The sequence below is a fragment of the Peromyscus leucopus genome, chromosome 14 (genome assembly GCF_004664715.2).
Source record: "Peromyscus leucopus breed LL Stock chromosome 14, UCI_PerLeu_2.1, whole genome shotgun sequence".
NCBI lineage: Eukaryota > Metazoa > Chordata > Mammalia > Rodentia > Cricetidae > Peromyscus > Peromyscus leucopus.
Window position 1 is genome coordinate 88,759,709 of NC_051075.1, and position 19,426 is coordinate 88,779,134.

The window sequence follows — 19,426 nt, forward strand, 5'->3', positions numbered from 1 at the left end:
GGGGGATGCACCACAGCACACATGTGGAGGTCAGAGGACAACTTCCAAGAGTCAGTTCTCTCCTTCCACAGTGGGATCCAGGGACTGGACTCAGGTCATCAGCTTGCACAGCAAACACATTTTCTCTCTGAGCCGTCTCGTGGGCCTCTGTCCAGTTTTTCATGTGGGTGATGGGGTCTGAATTCCGGTCCTCATATTCATTTATCCCCTGAACCACTACACCTGGGCCTCTGTCCGGTTTCGTTGTTCAGAACAGCTCTTGGCCAGCCATTTCTAAGGGCCACTCACTCTGGACTTAATTGTTTTTCATGGTTAGAAAGTAGAGGGATCTCTGAGTTCGAGGCCAGCCTGGTCTACAGAGTGAGTTCCAGGACAGCCAGGGCTACACAGAGAAAACCTCTTAAAAAGAAAAGAAAAGAAAAGAAAAGGAAATAAAAGATAAGAAAAGAAAAAAGAAAAGAAAAGAAAGCACAAGTCTGTGTCAGAAATGTTTCGGATCGTTTGGATTTTGGAATATTTACCTATACAAAGCAAAACAGTATTTTGTGGCTAATGGGACATTTGAAAAACTTACCCACAAGCGATGGCACATCCCGATGGAGCATAAGCACATGCCATCACCCACGTGCAGGGCATGGTGACCGCATGCTCCTGAAACATTAGCACCAAGCAGGAGTGAACAACAGGCACTTCCTCACGGGCCTTACTGTCTGAGCTTTTACAAAATAACAAACACCGAGTTGCCACCATGCAGTGGCACAGGATGAAAGTGGACTTCACACTGATGGGGGCCTCAGCCTGCCAGTACAAACCAGGTCTCAGCTAGTAAGAAACGGCAAGGCTTTACTTCGTTATTTTTTATCATTTGCCAGGGGCCTGACCATGAGGGACTCTGCCCTGGAAAATGGCCCTCACTTGACCATGGCATGCCCTGGCTGCTGACCACGCCCACTAACATGTTTAATAATGTAGACTATGCGCTAGGTTCCCCTTCCTACAGTGAGAAACAAGCCTTTCTTTCCAGACAGATATTGACGCCCATACTTAGCACACGGCACTATCTTGTACGGATGCTGGTGGGCTCCGGCCTGCAACCATACCTGCGTTTAGAGTTTTGGTCTTTATCTCATGGAAACGGTCTAACCTTAGATCTACCTGAGGTGTGTGTGCCAAGAGTACCCCTGCCTTGAACTCAGACTGCCCCACCCCACAGTGTGTGGGTCTGATCCGGCTGCAGTCTCCTTCCTCACCAACGTGTGCTCACTTCTACAGTTTTATGGGCTCTGGCCAGAGGTAGAGACCGGAGAGAAGACAGAATTTGGATCCTTTTCATGATCACTCAGGAAAAATTCAACGCACAGATGAATGTGGGGGTTTAACAGGTTTCTCTCGCTGTGCCCGATCTGGTCTGGGGGTGGACCTATGTGGTCCTCTGGGGGTCAGGCTCGGGGCGCTGGCAGAGGTGCTGTTTCCATGGTCATTCACAGGGGTCCCAGAGGGCAGTCAGGCTGAGAACCCCAGGATGTGGCTAGGAGGAACGCCTCACCTTGTTAGTCGTGAAGGAGTCCCACACAATCACCTTCCCGTCCTGCAGAGAGAAGAAACGGACAGTTCAGTGATGGCCTGGAAGTCCTCAGAGTTGTGTCCCGATATGCCTATATGCCTATATCCCTATATGCTGCCAGGGAGGCAGCCGAAATCAGGAGGATCAAGCCCCTCCCACTTATGTGAATGAAGGGGGTGAGGAAGAGGGGGCCGGGTTTTCTAGAGAGCTTTATGAAGGCATGGCTCTCTGTTTCACATTTTTTTTCTGGATGGCATGAGAGAAAGCAAGACTCTGATACTTTCTTTCCTTTTGGACAGAGGCTCATGCAGCCCGGGCTGGCTTAGACCTTGACCGGATGACCTTGAACATTGGATGTGCCTGCTCTCTGAGTGCCGGGTTTACAGGCATGCACCACCATGCCGGCTCAGGCTCAGGTTGGTAATCCCTCAAACCATTTGCAAGTACGGGTGGTGAAGGAGGCTGGGGGGGGGGGGATGACCTGGGAAATCCCTCTGAGGCAGAAGCAAGGTCTGCTGTCAAAGTGACAGAATCTCTCCAGACCACATCTGGTGGGAGGAGTCAGGGTAATGAGAGGAGAGGCTGAGGTCAAAGGGCATAGTTTGCAGCCCTTTAAGATCCCTGAGCTCATGTGTCTCTGGAGCTAATTTTTGGCTAAATGGCCAAACAGGATGCACAGGATGGTTTAGGAAAGCCACACACTCTGGAGACAGGAACACTGATTCAGTGTGGCGATTTCCTCTGCCTGCCATTTCCCTCCGCCTACCCATGGTGCACTCCGAAGTCTCGTTAAACTAAATGTGCTCTTCCACAAGCTGATGTACTTGCCAGGCGCCCACATACCTGGAGAGAATGTACCTCCACCCCCAAACCCTGTTCCCACGCACCAGGGTGATCAATCTCCTTTGTTACAGGGAGAAGGTTGCTGGGAATCCGAAGATTGTTCCAGAATCATCGGTGTTTCCTGCCTCCATCCAACACTTCCACGCATACCCCCCTACCTCGCTTGAGCAGCGGTGGATGCGTGGAGGGTACTCAGAAGTGGCCATGTGGCCTTGCCTCCCCTTCCTTCTCCAGTAAAAGAGGCACACGAGGCCTGGGGTTTGTAAGTGAGTCCCTACACTGCTTGTCTGGCATGCATGAAGCCCCGGGTTCAGTTCTCAGCACTTCACAAACTGGGTGTGGGGGTGCACACCTGTAACCCTAGCACTTGGGAGGTGGAGGCCGGAGGGTCAGAAGTTCGAGGTTATCCAAGGTAACAGTGCTTCTGAGGCCAGCCTGGGAAACAGGAGACCCTGTCTTTAAAAGGGAGGCAGGTGAGTGACAGGAAATCCCCCACACTTGGATGCTTGCAAAGATTTAAAAGTCAAATAGCTGAGTAGTAACCACTTTATGTAAGTAAAGACTAGACAGAAATGCACTCAAATGGTAAGTTGGATATGGCAACATGAATCAGCACTTGAGAGGCTGAGGCAGGGGAATTGCACATGTGAGGACAGTTTAGCCTACAAAGCAAGACCTTGTCTAACAAAACTGAACAATAAATAAAATTGAATTAAGATGATGGTTGAAACAGAGGAGTGAAAACTCTGCTCCACTTTCTGGTGTTTTTAATATGCATGGGGGATAAATTGGTTATAGATATAAAATAAAAAGCAAGTGCAACATGACAGGTCACACAGCACATTAATAACACTTGTCCTATCCAGCATGACCCTGATAGAGACATTAAAGCAGGGGTCATCCAGAGCATGTACACTGTCTTTTTAAAAAGATTTTTGTTTTTACGTGTGTGTGTGTGTGTGTGTGTGTGTGTGTGTGTGTGTGTGTGTGAGAGAGAGAGAGAGAGAGAGAGAGAGAGAGAGAGAGAGAGAGAGAGAGAGAGAGAGTATGTGCATGTGAGTGTAGTGTCCACAGAGGCCAAAGGAGGTTGCTACATCTCCTGGAGCTGGTGTTATAGAGCGTTGTGAGCTACCTGAAGTGGGTGATGGGAACTGAACCTAGGTCCTCTGCAAAAGCAATACAAATCTCCCCATCCCAGAACACGTACACTTTCATACTTACAAAGGTTATTAAGAAAAGAAGAACCCTTGTTTGAAAGACCTGATCCACAGCCAGATGTGTGGGAAAACCTATACTGATCATAAGAGTCTGATCTACAGACTATATTAGTTCATAGGTTTCTGTTTGTTTGAGACAAGGTCATAGGTAGCCCAGGCTGCTCTTAACTCATGTAACCATGGATGACCTTGAACTCCTGACCCTCCTGCCTCCACCTCTCAGGTGCTGGTATTGTAGGTATGTGCTACCATACCTGGTGGCAATTAATAAGAGACCAGCACCACTGAAACAGAACTTTCTGGAAGTGTTTCCTGAGGGTTAGCACATGGAGGCTGTGGTCCAGAGGCAGCCAAGGTTGTACCTCATGCTGGCAGCTGAACTTGGTAATGTGTAAGAATCACTCAGGTGGTACTGGTTTTGAAGGCACTAAGGGGTCATGGAGAGCAGCTGAGGCCGGACACTATGTGGCAAGGCTGGAGTCCTGGAAGGAGAGGCCATCAGAAAGGTTCAGCCTCCTTAGCAGTGGAAGGCCCAGGATTGAAGGGGTCATAAAGAGAAGTTAAGGCATGCCACCATGCGGCATGCCATGCGGCAGTGTTCTAGGCCCTGAAGAGGGCCCAGAAGAGGCTACTGGTGAAGGTACAGCCAAGTGGCAGAGGAGAAACCAACATTTTGGAGATGCCAGTACCATGAGACAATCACCAAGGACAGCAGCGGTGGCGTGGAGCTGGCTTGAGTCTAGGAGCAAGCCAGGAAACCGTGATTCTTCGTTGCCTGTTTGAGCTCCTGCCTCCAGGTTCATGTCGTGAGTTCCTGCCTTGCCTTCCCTTAGTAGACTGTGACTGGAGCAGGTAAGCTGAAATATTGCTTTTTGGTCCTGGTGTTTTATCATAGCAGTAGAAACCCAACTAAGACAATATCTAACCTAAAATACATAAAAAAATATATGGCTGAGGGAGTCAGTTTCCCTCCTTACTTTATCAGGGACATTCCATGTGCCCAATACAACGTCACAGAAAAATGGAATGCCAGTTCCAAGGCTAGGTCACAAAAGAGCACTGCTCTGCTTCTGTGTCCCTCTCCTAGGTCACCTGCTGGAAGGGAGGTCAGCTACCGAGTTGTGAGCAGAAACTATGGGAAGGTTCCCACAGCCAGAAACAAAGAGCAGGGCATCCTGGGAGCTGTCACACAGTCAGCCATCTGTAGCCACACCTACATCCTTAGCAACCTCGCGGTGGAGTAAGAACCAATGCCCAGGTGTCCAACTCTCAGAATCCTCTGATATATGACGTCCTTATGCTAGGCTGTTTAATTTGGGGGTAATTTATTTCAGTGCTGGAGATGGAACCCAGGGCTCTGTGCTTGTCAGGCACAGGCTGGACCTCAGAGCTAAATCTTCTATCTCAGTTTTGGGGTGATGTGTTATGTAGCAATGAACATATAAGATACAAAGAGAAACTGCATAAGGTATACAAGAAGTTATACATTCCAAAGAATTATGTTAAATTTCTTATTATTAAGCACAATAAGAATTAATAAACCACTGGGTGTGGTGGCGAACACCTTTAATCCCAGCACTCAGAAGGCAGAGGCAGGTGGACCTAAGTTCAAGGAACGAACAGAGTGAGTTCCAGGACAGCCAGGGCTACGTACTGAGACCCTGTTAAAAAAATACACTGTTGCCAGGCGGTGGTGGTGCATGCCTATAATCCCAGCACTTGGGAGGCAGAGTCAGGTGGATCTTTGAGTTTGAGGCCAGCCTGGGCTACAGAGTGAGTTCCAGGAAAGGCACAAAGCTACACAGAGAAACCCTGTCTCGAAAAACCAACCAACCAACCAACCAAACAAACAAACAAATAAATATATAAATAAATAAAATAAAACCAAACAACAACAAAAAATATACACTGTTATATTTTAAAAAGCCATTAGTGGGATCTCAATCATTTATGGCCCCCTCAAAGTAGGGAAAGACTTTTAAAAATGGCTTCACTCATAAATGAGACCTTGTGATATGCTTAAGGAGAAATCATTTCTCATGCTTCATCAAAGGAGTCAGGCACAGTCTGGAGTGTTTCTTCTATCACTGATTCAAAATCAGTGGCATCTCCAGGGTGCCAGAGCACCTGTCTGTCCAGTGCTGGGGATCAACCCCAAGGCACAGTGCATGTCAGATAAGGACACTAACACTGATATACACTCTCAACACTGCAGGGGGATGCTCTTGACTCACATCCCTTGGAGAGTAAGCAAAGTCCTAAAGAGGAGACGGGCCGTGGACTGGATGGCTCTTTCTTCCTGAGCTGTGTGACTGGAAACCCACTCACACCGAGTGCAATGTGGTAGCCTCGCGCAGTACCTGTGAGGAGCTCACGATCCTCCGCTTGTCCTTGCACCAGTCCATGCAGAGGACTTTGTTTCCATGGCCTTTGAGGGTCCTTCTGGTCTTCATGACAAACTGGCCCAGGGCTTCCACCCGCTCGGCCACCTGGTGCACTGTAACGACAATGCCACAGTCAGTTCTGTCCCCCAGGTTAGAGAGTAGAGGCGCCATGGGGCTCTCTTCTGTTCCCAGAGTATTTCTGCACGCATGGCTCCCAAGACTAACAAGATTACTTCACATTTCTAGAGCACTATGTAGACTTTACTCTTGGCCCGGAGAGATGGGCAGAGCAGACAGCAGAGTCAGGCTGCTATCTCCATGTAACAGGCAGACACCAAGGCTCACACAGACTCTTTGGATAATACAAGTCCATACAACTTGCTGGGAGCCAGGGTGGAACTTGAGGATTTTACCTTTCGGTGTGCGTGTGCATGTGTGTGAGTGCTTATGTTTGCCAGAAGACAACCTCGGGTGTCATCCTCAGGAATAATATCTACGTCTTTGAGACAGGGTCTTTCACTTGGCCTGGAATTCACCAATTAGGCTACATGGGCTGCCAGGGCTCCTCCTGTCTCTGCCTCCTCAGCACTGGGATTAAAAGCACATGCTACCACACCAGGCAGGTTTATAGGGATGCTGGCAACTGAACTCAGGTCTTAGTGCTTCCATGGCAAGCACTTTGTGGAAGGAACCACCCATTCCCAGGCCCTACCCCTTTCTACTCACAAGGGAAGCTGACTTGATTAAAAACCGCCCACACTGGCAGTAAGCTGCATCCAACTGTCCCTGTGCCTAGCCAAGGCCTGGGGCATGATGGGAGCTACAGGAATCACCAAACAAGCGCTGAGCAATGATGACCATGCGAGGCTGCTGAAGTTCATAGTTCACAGAAATCGACACTGTCCTGAAAGTCTGGACAGAATCCGCTCATGACATCACTGTACCAAGGCAGAGCTCCACACAGCAGTCTCTCTGGGGCTAGGACCTGTGTCCTTTTCCTGAGGCCAAGAAACAGCTCATGGGCCTAGAGAGGGGTGGCTGATGCTAGTCAAGCAACGGCGAGGAAATGAACAGTCCATCATGAAGCTGACGGGAGACAGAGTTTGGCCGGGTTCAGGGGCTCCCCTTCACGGGAGGCAGCTGAGGGGTACCACTCTCTTGTTGGTTAGTGGTTGAACCAGGATAGGCCTGGGCTCCTGAGCCTGTCTGCAAGCAGGGGGAAGATGGGACCGCTCAGATGGGAAGGCCTGGTTCCTGCGGTCAGGGCAGTGGGATGTTGAGCCGCTCCTCCATGGGAGGAAGCTGGGGCAGGCTGATGGGGACCGCCCCCTTCCTGTAGCCAGGGCTATGACAACTGTGCTCCTCATGGACATCCCCCTGCCTCCCTTCCTGTGTTCTTACCTCCCCCCTCTGAGTCCAAAGAGCTGTCTTATAGAACCATAGTCTAGTGGGCCACATCAGGAAGTAATGCTGGCGAACCTACAGGCCTTGCTGAGCTGCCCTACCCCGACGGCACCCTTCACAACAAAGGTAAGCTTAAGGTCACTCCCTGCATCCCTTGGGGCCCTTCGGTCCCTGTCTGGTGCTCACTCATGATGAGATTCGGCCCAGGCACTCTTGTCAGGAACCCCACAGGGAGACAGACAATTGACTTTCTAGAGGGACATGCTACCGTCTGTCCCTCTGCTGTTGATGGTGACTTTGACCAGTTGGTGAAGGTGGTCCACCGGTTACCTTTCCCACCTTCTAGCATGAAAAAGTACCTTATGGGGATGGGTTCTGAGACTATCTAAATAGGGTGCTTCTCCTCCAACTTTTGGGGAGTGCTTCTTGAGAGTCTCGCTTAACTCAGGCTGGTCTCAAATTTGCTGTGCAGCTGAAGATGGTCTTGACCTTCTGATGTTCCCGCTTCCACTTCCCCACTTCTGGGCTGACAGACATGTGCCCCCATGCCTGGTTTATGTGGTGCCTTGTACATGGAGGCAAGCACCCTGCCCACTGAGCTTTACCCCCAGACCTCTGCTTCTCCAGCTCCAACGCCCTCATGGTACCACGCACTAACAGCTGTTACCACACTGCTGGTTGACAGCTGGTGATTTCCCTAAGCCCTTCATTCCTTCTACACCCACTGGCTGCTTTCCCCACCTGGCCCAATGATTCATTATTGACAGTAGTGTGGACTCGATGGATTCCACTGTATTCACCAAGTCATAACCAGTTTCTATTACTTCTTTTCCCCTGGGCCACATTCTTTTTCCACTGGGCCACATTCTCAACTTTGGGTGTGCCAGGAAAGTACTCTACTACTGAGTGACTTTCTTGACTTTTCTGTGCTGTGCTCCAATGCCCAAATTGTCCTTGTGACCCAGGAGAGGGCCCATCAGGCAGGCACTTAGGACTCCCTGCCACATTTCATTATCTCTGGGAGCTCCCAATCCAGGCGTCTTGCACTATGCCAACCATGAAATTAGTCATTTCTCCAAGAAAGCCCGATCCCTGTGAGTGTCCCTTGAGAAGAAGGAGCAAAGGCGTGCAAAGAGGTCCCTATGAAAACACCAACTGTTTCAGCATAGTGGTGCACGCCTGTAATGCCAGCAGTCACGAGGCCCAGACAGGTGGATCTCTGTGAGTTTGAAGCCAGCCAGAGTTAGATAGTGAGAACCTGGCCCCAAAACAAAACAAAAGAAACAAAGCAAAGATACTGAAATAAAAGAAAACCTCAATGGTAAAAGCTCTTGTACATTACAAAATACTGTGACGGTGCTCAATGCTTATGCTGAAGAACCCACTGAAATGCTGAGAGCCTGTTCCACAAAGAACACACCAGCAGCCTCCTGCAGACACAGGCCTTTCAAGACATACTGGAAAAGTTAAAAAACAGATTCAATTTTCTGAATCCTTACAGGCCTTTTACACGAGCCTCCACTGTTAGGGAGCATGTCCTATTTAATTCCTTTTAAAGATTTATTTATCTTTATGTGTATGAGTGTCTGCCTACATCAATGTATACGCACCAAGTATATGCAGTGCCGGCAGAAGCCAGAAGGGGGCATCAGATCCCCTGAAGCTGGAGTTACAGACTGTGGTGAGCTGCAGTGTGGGTGCTGGGAACTGATTTGGGCTGCTGTGGAGGAGCAGTCAGTGTTCTTAACTCTTGAGTCATTTCTGTAGTTCTGTTTAGTATTTTTTGTTTGTTTGTTTTGTTTTTCGAGACAGGGTTTCTCTGTGTAGCTTTGCGCCTTTCCTAGAACTCGATGGCCAACCAGGCGGGCCTCGAACTCACAGAGATCCTCCTGGCTCTGCCTCCCGAGTGCTGGGATTAAAGGCGTGCACCACGACGGCCCGGCCTGTTTAGTATTTTATATTGAAACCCCTACCCAAACTCCCGCAGCTTCCCTTGCTTCAGGATTAGGGGAAGCCTAGCTTTCCAACATCCCTCCGAAAAAAACAAGACGTCTCACCAACTAAAAGAGGGCCCTCGTTATATAACTCCAATTTTAACACATCCCAACTATCAATTATCCTTTCTCTTCACGTCTTCCCTTCCCACACGGATTCACTCCCAACCCACTCCATCCTGCTTCTATCTGCCAAATCCTGCAAGCATTGAATTAAAGAATTACAAAAAAATTAAAGATCAGGAAAATAAAAGAAAATCTGGAAATGAGCTAAATATGTATTTGTGGAGCTGGGCTGGAGGCAGGGATGATTTCTACTTTGCCTTCTGACAGATTGTTCCTCCAGGATGATATATATATTTTAAGAAGTGTTGAACATTCTGGTTTCTACAATAGGAATGCTAACTGCTTAGGGAATCTGGCTGGCAGGTAAGCTTCAGGAAGCCAGCAGTGGGCTCTGCTTGAGGCATCTGGGACTAAGAACCCTCTCTTGGCCACACACACACACAGCCATCTGCCTTCCGGCAAGTCACCTCTCCTCTTGATGGCTTGGTCCCTTATCAGTCCCTCTTGAGAGCTGCTCAAGCCTGGCGCAGAGGGGACTCTTGCTAACCCAGAAATCAGGACCCAGAGACACCAGGGGCTGTTGGGGGATATCTGACTCAGAGACTGAGACTATGTAAGGGGCTCTCAGTGGGCCTTCTCAGCTAAGGAAAGCAAAAGCCCAAAGCCGTGATGCAGTCAGGGACAGCAAAGGGACTCATCACAGACAGCAGGGTGATGTAATGTCTGCGCCCCCGTGACGCCTGTTATCCGCTGACAGTGGCCACTGTCGTCAGGGTGGTGCAGATCTATCTTTTTGTGCTTGTCCCTGGCTGCAGCATGGAATAGTGAGGACACTGAGGAGGGAACCCAGCCAGGGGACTCCTCTCGTTGGCAGAATCCTCTGCAGAGACCACGTGCTGTGTCATGCTCCTGTGGTCCCTCTCAGACATGCCTGCCACAGCCTAGAAGCTGGTCCACAGGAACCTGTTCCCTGAGCGCCACATCCAGGGTGTCCGCTACCTTCACTGCCTGCCTGCTCGGCTGGAGCCCCTGCAGCTTACACTGCTGAATATTCGGGACAAGTGTAGTCAGAACCAGAAGCCGCGGCTGAGACTCCGAAAGAGGGAGACAGACGTGATCAGCTGGTGTTAAGGACCATGCCAAACACCTCGGGAGAAGAAGAAGACGGTCCCTGCTCTAAGGAGGCTTACAGCCTGGAACTAACAGGCAGGGCAACACCCAGGCATCAAGTACTCTGAAGTGTGACGGTGACTAACAGGTTGTCATATGCGGTCAGGGAGCCACAGGGTGGTCCGCATCACTTGCTGGCAGGCTGTCAAAGGTAACGCCATTAAGAGCATGAATTTAAAGGGGGTATAAAAAGTGGGATAAGGAAAGGACAGGTAGGAAGCTCCCTCCCTCCCTCCCTCCCTCCCTCCCTCCCTCCCTCCCTCCCTCCCTTCCTCAGACATGTTCCACCGCACCAAGGCTTTTGGTGTATTTGGACAATATCCCCCGTTTATGGCATTGGGGTTGGGCAGAGGTCTTTATACAACAGCTTGAGAACACAGTCTTAAAGTTCTATTTCTACAGGCGAGAAGCCAAAACTCCGAGGTGCTGAGGACTTTCTGCACACATACTTCAGCCCTTGAGAACAGGTATACACCTTCAACAGTGGGATCAACTTTATGCAGTGTCTGGGAGTTCTTGGAAAATCAAGGACGATGACACTCAGGCATGGGAGACACCCTAACCGTGAATTCCCATAGGGGAGCCAGATCAGTGGGGTCACAGGGTTAGCCAAGAGACTGCTTGGTCCTAGCTTGACCTCTGTCTGGTTATGGGAAGTTAGATTAGAATGCCACAGTATGCACAATACTCAGCTCCTGCAGTAACCAAACTCTGTGCTGAGCTCCAGGTCGGCGGGGCTGAACGTGAGGGAGAGTCCCAGCAGCATGGAGCCTGAGATCCGGTGAATACGGGACACACACAAGGAAGAGTGGTTTGCAAACTTCCATTTCAGCTGCAGAAGTCTCCCTCCACTTTCTCTGAGAGGTGAAAACTTACTAGACGACACAAAAGGGAAACTGGGCTGCGAAATCACGAGGGAGGGTGGTGGGATCCAAGGCTAGCCACGCCAGCAAGGGGGAAGGCCATTGAGCTACACCCGGCTCTCTTACTTCTCAGGGGAGGGCGGGGCTAATGGAACGGCATCATTTTCAATTCCATGGAAGCAATAGGCTCCTTGAAGCCTCGGCTGCCCACTCTGAAATGAAAGCATCTGAGTTATCAAGCTGGGCTCGTGGGAATAATCTCTCACCCTGGGAGATTAATCTCCCATCAGGGCAGAACTGCCTCTCAGCTTCCAGGCAACACTGAATAACTGGCCGTGGGGGTGCACACCTGGAATCCTGGCATTTTGGGAGGTGGAGGCATTAGAATCAGAAGTTCAAGGTCATCCTCAGCTACCTAGCGTACTTAGAGACCAGAATGGGATACGTGAGATCCCATCTCTCAGCTTTCTCCCCAGAAAAGTCTCTCTTGTACAGAACAGGAGCAACTATTGGGTTAAATGTAAAACGTGTCTCCAATATATTTAATACCATCTCCTAAGAGCTTACCAAGTTATAAGTGTAAAAGCAAGCCACGGTGTGCATCCAAACATGAACAGCGGTGCCGGCAGGTGGGGCTTGCAAGGACTCGCCTCCTTTGCTTTACCCAGCTGCCCCACAGGGAGTGTGGATGCTGGGAGGATCCATTAGAAAGACTTCCCTGGTGAGCTCCCTCCAAGCTATGACTGCACAGCAGCGGAGGGAAGAGGACCGGAAATGAAAGGCAGGCTGGCGTCCTGCTCCCTCTCCAGGCACCAGAGGGCGGGCGGAGCAGTAGGCAGGAAGCCGTCTGCAGGGCACTGGCTTTCTCTCAGCCTGGGTACTGGGGCTGTATTTCCTCAGAACATGGAAAAGCGACTGACACGTTTGCTTCAGGTCTGTCTAGAGTATGGTTTCGCCTAGATCTCCCTTTAATCCGTGAGATCAGGGCTCCAGCTATGGAGTGAGAGGAAAACCTTTCCCCAAACCACATTTAGAAAACAGACCGAAAAGTCAGTGGCCCTCACTGGTAAATCCTGGGATTAACCCAAATGGAGTCTGGATTTGTACACTGAAAAATTACATAAATTTGCTTTCACAGCTTTGGTCCTTAACAAAATTCATAGCTGTCTCAAGAGGAGCTGGGACTCTGGATAAAGCTCCCACAGCCCAGGATGCTGTGACCCGCCAGCATTTCCCGCTGTCAGCCTGCCTTCCAGATCATTCCTCGCTCCAGTGGTGAGACTCTAATGTTGAGCTGTGACCTCCTCCCATTGTCCTTGACACCGTCCGTCCCCAAACTCAGTCTTTCCTACAGCACAAGAGGGAGGGCTCTTAACGTGAAGAGCACCTCCACATCCCAGAGACCTCTCAAGGGAACAATGCATCCTCACAGACATTCTGTGCTGACTAGACCACGGCGGACATACTGACCAGTACTCCGTCTTTATTCATTTTGCTATTTTAACAAAAAGCATCTCTGCACTGAAGAACACTACCAGAAATCTTCCTTGGCTTTCCTCCAGCAGCTTTGGCAATGCCAGCCTGAGTGTTACCCCTCTCTCCTCCTGGGCCTCACGTGTGTTCTCATCTAGAATGGGTGGTAGAAGAATAATACTCTTTATATCTGGGGCCTGAGGCTGGAGAAGGAATGGCCCTTCCTGATCTAAGGGCCATTGGTAGGCCAAACCCATGGCTCCCGATGAGGCTCATCATATCCTTAGGAACTGTGAAGGCGTCACCTTATGAGGCAAAGGGGCTTTGCAGATGGGAAGATGTCGAAGATTTTGAGATGGGACTGTGATCTGGGTGGACCCAGTGGAACTCCGGGGGGTCCTTCTCATAGGGGACAACAGAGTGAGTCAGAGAGGGTGATGTCAGAAGCAGTGGTCAGACTAAAGTGGCCTGCGAGCCATGAACAGCCTCTAGGAACTGAGACCATAAACTCTAAGCCCAAGAGCACGATGTCCTCAGGCTGTGGATGTAGGGACTGCCTCTCCCCAGAGCCTCTGAACCCACTGACCCATTTAGACTTCTGACTGCCTGAGCTCACAGCTGCCAGACTGTGGGACTCTGTGCAGCATGGGGTAAATAGACAATTAACACAAGCTGTGGCTGCGTGACTGTAAAATGAAGCAAGCAACCCTCATTCTCAGCAGATGGGGGTGAGCTGGGGGGCTCTGGGGAGAAGAACTCAGCAGGAGGTTAAGGGAGCAGGAGCTCCTGGCTGGGCAACTGAGGCAGGCTACTCCCTGTTCTACAAGCCATCTGAGTTACTTCAGGCATGTCACGCTGGCCAAGGATCTGGCTGGGGATGAAGTCCACAGAGAAGACACGGGTCTGAGTGTTGAAGTTACAGGACTGAGGAGAGTTTGACTCAGGAATCGCTCATTCCCTTCCCGTTTCTCGTCTCCATCTGTTACTCGGACTTACAAAAACACTTATTTACATATCTGTTTGTTTTTGAACAGGGTCTCATGCAGCCCAGGCTGGCCTCAAACTCATCATGTAGTTAAGGATCACCCTGACCTTCTGATCTTTTTGCCTCGACCTACCTCCCAAGTGCTAGGATCGTAGGCCTGCATTGTCGTGCCTGGTTTATGTGGTGCAGAGAATGGAACCCAGGGCCTTATGTATGCATGGGAGGCAAACCCTCCACCAACTGAGCTCCAGCTCCTGATTGATTTTCCATTCGTCTTTAAATTTCCTTTAAAATTACATTGATTTATTACTCTGTGTGTGTGTGTGTGTGTGTGTGTGTGATATGTGGACCTCAGAGGACAACTCTCAAGAGTTGGTCTTTCCTTCACCACACAGGTCCTAGGGATACAACAAGGGTCCTCAGACTCGGCCCAAACCTGTTGAGCCATCTCACGGCCCCACTGGAGGGGTTTAAAACAAGTCTGACTTAAAAAGGACCACCGAGCCTTCTCTGTTCTGTGGGAGTGTACACGCACAAGTGAAGATTTGAAAAGTGACTTAAAGACTAAGAAACAAACGACCCAGTGGTTCACTGACTCAGGCTTTTTAAAAGCCCAAGTCCTAGGTCTGAGGAGATGGCACACATGTGAGGACCTGAGTGTAAATAAAGTTGGCACAGTGGCGGGTGCTTGTCATCCCAGTGTTGGGGAGGCGGAGACAGGAGGATCCCCGGAGGGCACTGACCCGCCTAGCCTACTTGGCAAGCTCAAGGTAACGGGGAGAGACCTGTTTAAAAAGCATGGCGGGGGCTGGAGAGATGGCTCAGAGGTTAAGAGCACTGACTGCTCTTCCAGAGGTCCTGAGTTCAATTCCCAGCAACCACATGGTGGCTCACAACCATCTGTAATGAGATCTGGTGCCCTCTTCCGTATACATAATAAATAAATAAATCTTTAAAAAAAAAAATGGCGGACAGCATTCTGAACAAGGAAAGCTGAGGCTGGCCTCAGGCCTCTATATGCGCGCGCACACACACACACACACACACACACACACACGCGTGCACACACACATGCACACACATGCACACACATAGCACCCAAGACCTCACGGTGTCCCACCAGGCCCCAACAGCCTCCCCACTGTACCCCACGGCCTTCTCTACCCCTGTGTATGTCTCTCCAGACAGGGCCCCAGCTTCCCCTCAGTACAGCAAACACCCATCCCCTACACACACAGCCTTGCACTGCTGTTTTGTTTCAAACCCTCTTCCCCGTGACAGCCTATGCTTTATACAGGTAAGGAATCGGCATTCAGATGTCTTTTCCGGGAGCCACCCTGGGTCACGGTCTGGGGGGGGGGGTTTGAGCTCCCCCACGGCTCATTTCCCACTTCCTTCCTCTCTTCCTCCCTTCTCTCCAGAGCACATATCCAGCCTACCGCTTATTTTACCTATGGAATGCATGACGCCCACCCGGCTTTGCACCAAAGCCCTCTGAGGGAACATTCTCGGCTTGTTCACTGTAGTGTCACTAAGGTCAAGCACACCCTGACACACCAGGGGCTGGCACACTGTGTGAGTGAAGGAAAGGTGTGTGTGTGTGTGTGTGTGTGTGTGTGTGTGTGTGTGTGACAGAGAGAGGCAGGGCACAGAGATGGAGGGAAAACTCAAGACAAGGTGGGCAGATCCTAAGACCTGACCCTAGACAGGAAGGGCCGGGTGTGCAAGAGCGTTTGGATCTATAAACTCAGGGGCCAGCTTTCTGCCTTCCATTTTCTGTGGGGGAGGAAGTAAGAGGGTCCGAGACCTTCACAGAAGGGTAAATGGCTGGCAGTTGCCAGGACAGAGAGCTGTCTGAAGACACTGCAGGGTGACCTAGCCACTGGCCACAAAGGCCTCCTGGTGCCTCCTCTTCAGTGGCCTCAGGAGTTCAGCAGCAGGAGGAGGGGAGGGGACCGGGACGGGGGAGGGAGTGGGGGGGGTGGGGGAGTGTAGCTGTCCTGGGCTGAGGAGGCGGCAGGAGGGCCAGAGTCAGGGTCTCTTGGCAAGACTTTCGGAAGTTGATCGAAGTACCTGCTGATGCCAGGGAAGGGATGGAAGACAGGGCAGGGCTGGGAGGTGCAGGGGACAGTCAGGGCTCCTGAGGACCCAGGAGAGTCTATGTCAGAGTGGGACCCTAAGTAAGGGGATGGAGAGGATGCAAGTCAAGATCCCCGTGTGGGGGCAGGGCTGGGCTAGAGTGAGGGGCTCACGGCACAAGGGCCACCTCTGTAGGACTTCAAAAAGAGCACCCAAGCCTCAGGGCTCAGAAATGTCTCCATTTCCTCTGCTGTCAAATGGAGCAGTCTGAGGCACTAAACCCAGCTTGGGGCAACATCACCACCTGCAGCATATAAAGCTCTGAAAAGGGAAGGGAGACCCCAGTCACACGCCTCTGATACCCACTCCCCACCTCTCAACTTTGGGGTGGCAATGTGCCTAGCCTGGCTCCCCTTTTCCCAAATTCCCTGGCAGGGGCCACAGGGCCTCTTCTGGCCAATGAAGTCCACACAGAGGGATTCTGGGAAATTTTTTGCTTTCTCCCTAAGAAGGAAAAGAGCCTGGGAAGCCACATTCTCCCTTCTTCCTGCTTTGGATACAGAGGCAAAGTGTGGAGCCGTGGCAGTCATCATGGAGTCACTGGGTCAATGCCAATGCTCGAAGGTGTGGAAAGGCCTGGGTCCCTCAGAGCACCAAGCAGCTGCACCAGACCTGATCTTGTTACCAGAAAAACGACTCACAGTTTAGCTAATTACATCTGGACACATTTCTAAACCACACAGGAGTGTGCTGCCCTTCTAACAAGAGGAGGCCCCTGGAAGGCACAACCAGGGTTCTGTACTTCCAGCAAGTCTCAAGGAAACTAAATGCTCAAGGCCCCATCCGGAACCCCAGTTCCCTTCTGCAAATGGAACTTAAAGGCTGTGACCGATAGGAAGGCGGGGACACCGCACTTAAGTGTGTGCGGGTGTGTGTGTGTGTGTGTGTGTGTGTGTGTGTGTGTGTGTGTGTGTGTAGGGCTGGCAAGCCTTGCTCAGTTAAGGGAGGGTGAGCGGATAAGACCACTGCCCAAGCCGGGTCCCCATCCTGAGCTCTGCGGAGGACCAGCCCTCTCTGAGAAGGGGGACCCTCCTCTAGCCGAGAGTCCCTGGCCCTGTGGTGAACCGGGATGCGGGCACGCTGGCCGGTTTATTTACACCGCGCTGGCCCTTTTCTGTCAACCGCGGCATCCATCAAACGCTTCTAAGGGGCCTGTGGATGCAGAACGCGTCTCTGCGTCCCTCCGCCATCAGGCTCCCTGCCCTGCCCAGGGACAGTGGAGCCACGGGAAAGGGACCTAACCGGAGGGGTGGGGGGGGGCAGAGTCCCCACGAGGATCAGCCCAGCGGTCCCGCCCCGGCACACCTGCTGGCTGTGCCTCTCCACCCGCCCCCTGGGAGGGGCTCGGCATCCTCCCATCCCGGGCGACGGAGCCGGTCCCACGCGGGTCCGCCAGCCCCCTCGGAGGGTCGGGCCCACCAGAGCTTCCCTTCCACCCCCACGGCTCGCACTCACGCTCCACGTCATGCAGCTTGGCCCGCTCCTCCTCCAGTTTGCCCTTGAGGCTCTCGGCCTCGCTCTTCAGCGACGCCAGCGTCTCGTTCTCGTGCAGCCCATCGGTTGCCATCTTCGTCGGGATGCAGCCGGGAGAGAAACGCAAAGCCGGAGATGGAGAGCCGACGCTGGGGGCTGGCTGGCCGAGAGGGCGGGCGCAGCAGCAGCCACCGTGACCCCGAACGCCTCCCCGGGTCCGCCCCCTCGGCGGTGACGCGACCGCTGCGGGGACAGACTCCCCTGGCTCCGCCCTCCGCGCCCTCCCTGAGAACCAGGCGGGGCTATGCCCGGGATGCGGGGTGGGGATGGGGAGTAGGGAGGGCTGGGGGTGGAGGCTGGAGGGGGGGGGGGGGGGGGCGACGACTGAGGCTCAGAGGACAAGCTGTGATCCCAACTCTGGTTTCCTCGCTCCAGGAGAGCCTAGTGAAGTCGGAATGATACAATCCAGCCCTCTGCATCCCCGGGGCCTTCCTTGGGGCAGGATGCTTTCAGAAACCTGTCCCACAACTCACTAACCAGAAACATTCTTTTAAAAATGAGTTCTGGCTGCCCGGGTCCCGGGATGGGGCAGCAAAAGCAGGGGTCGGTGGCACACCCTGCTGGGGTCAGGGGCGTCCTTTTCTCTGGAATGAGGTCTTGCTCATGTTTCCTTAAACTTAAGAATTTGGTCCCTCTTTACCTACACTTACCTGGGCTCAGGTTCCTTGGTGATTCTTTTGATGCTCTGAAAGGAATCTTAGACATCCCCCCCCCTGCCCCTCAGATTCAAAATAGGCACAAAAGGCAGCGATCATTAGGCTTTTACACTTCCAGAAAGAGGGGAAGGTAGGGTTTGGGCCCAGGCGGTCTGGGTTCAACAAAATCTCCGTACTTAGGCCTCCTTCCTTCCTCTGTGACCTTTAGGATGGGAAGGAAGATCAAGTTTGAAAATTCTGGAAGGAACAGTGCCAAAGCCGTCTCCAGTGTGGCCTTCTGAGTCCGAGAAGGAATTTGTATTAATGAATACATTGTTACCTTTTAGGTAAGATTCTGAGAGCCTCCATGTCCTTATCTGGAAAATCTATTTCCTAGCATCTACATCCCAGGGCTTTTATGAGAATTATATATTGTGTAGGATACTCTAGGCGATGTCTCCAGATGTGGCTGCCAGCTCCCTTCTCCTTCAATACATGGTTATCCCCTGTCCATCTTTATTCTGTCTCTGTTTCTCTCTGTTCCTGGCTCTGTCTCTTTCTTTGTGTATGCATATAATGTGTACATATAGAGAGAGTAAGGGGCTGGGGTGATGGCTCAGTGGTTAAAAACACTTGATGCTCTTCCAGAGGTCCCAGGTTCGATTCCCAACACCCATATGGTGGCTCACAACCCTCTGTAATGCCAGTTCCAGGGAACCCAGTGCCCTATTCACTGACCTCAGTTATGTCCCGTGGTGCACAGACATACGTGCAGGCAAACCTCCAATACACATTAAATAAACACACCTTTTGAATTAAAAATTTAAAGATTTATTTTTGTTTTATGTAAGTGAGTGTTTCATCTACATGTATGTCTGTGTACCACCTGTGTGCAGCATTTACTCTTGTTAGATCAGGAGACAGTGGATTACCACCTGTCACCAAAAGGGGGCTCTAGTGAGCCACAGTTTTGAGCGCAGCCTGGTGGATCTTCTGAGACAGTGACCGATTCCCAGGGCTGAGGACATTTTTTGGTGGTGATCTGAAACCTGAGAATAGCCACCTCTGGCAAAGACAGGATTAGATGTACTTTGAAAAAAGAAGTCAGGGTTTCTGTCCAGTTCCTACCCGGCCCAGCAGGCTTGGGCTCAGGAAC

The 19,426-nt window shown here is 51.4% G+C and overlaps 1 protein-coding gene across 1 annotated transcript in view; it reads right to left on the reverse strand.

The window, feature by feature from the left end:
• The window catches only part of Gnb5 (G protein subunit beta 5), a 32,980-nt gene extending 15,158 nt beyond the window's left edge, over window positions 1–17,822 (reverse strand). Inside the window, exons 1-4 of the mRNA XM_028865145.2 lie at window positions 17,558–17,822; window positions 5,985–6,121; window positions 1,547–1,588; window positions 575–651 (exon numbers count right to left, since the gene is read on the reverse strand). Of these exons, the coding sequence (XP_028720978.1) occupies window positions 575–651; window positions 1,547–1,588; window positions 5,985–6,121; window positions 17,558–17,669 (368 nt within the window). The 5' untranslated portion in view covers window positions 17,670–17,822. The remainder of the gene's footprint in view (window positions 1–574; window positions 652–1,546; window positions 1,589–5,984; window positions 6,122–17,557) is intronic.
• Window positions 17,823–19,426: the final 1,604 nt, after the last annotated feature.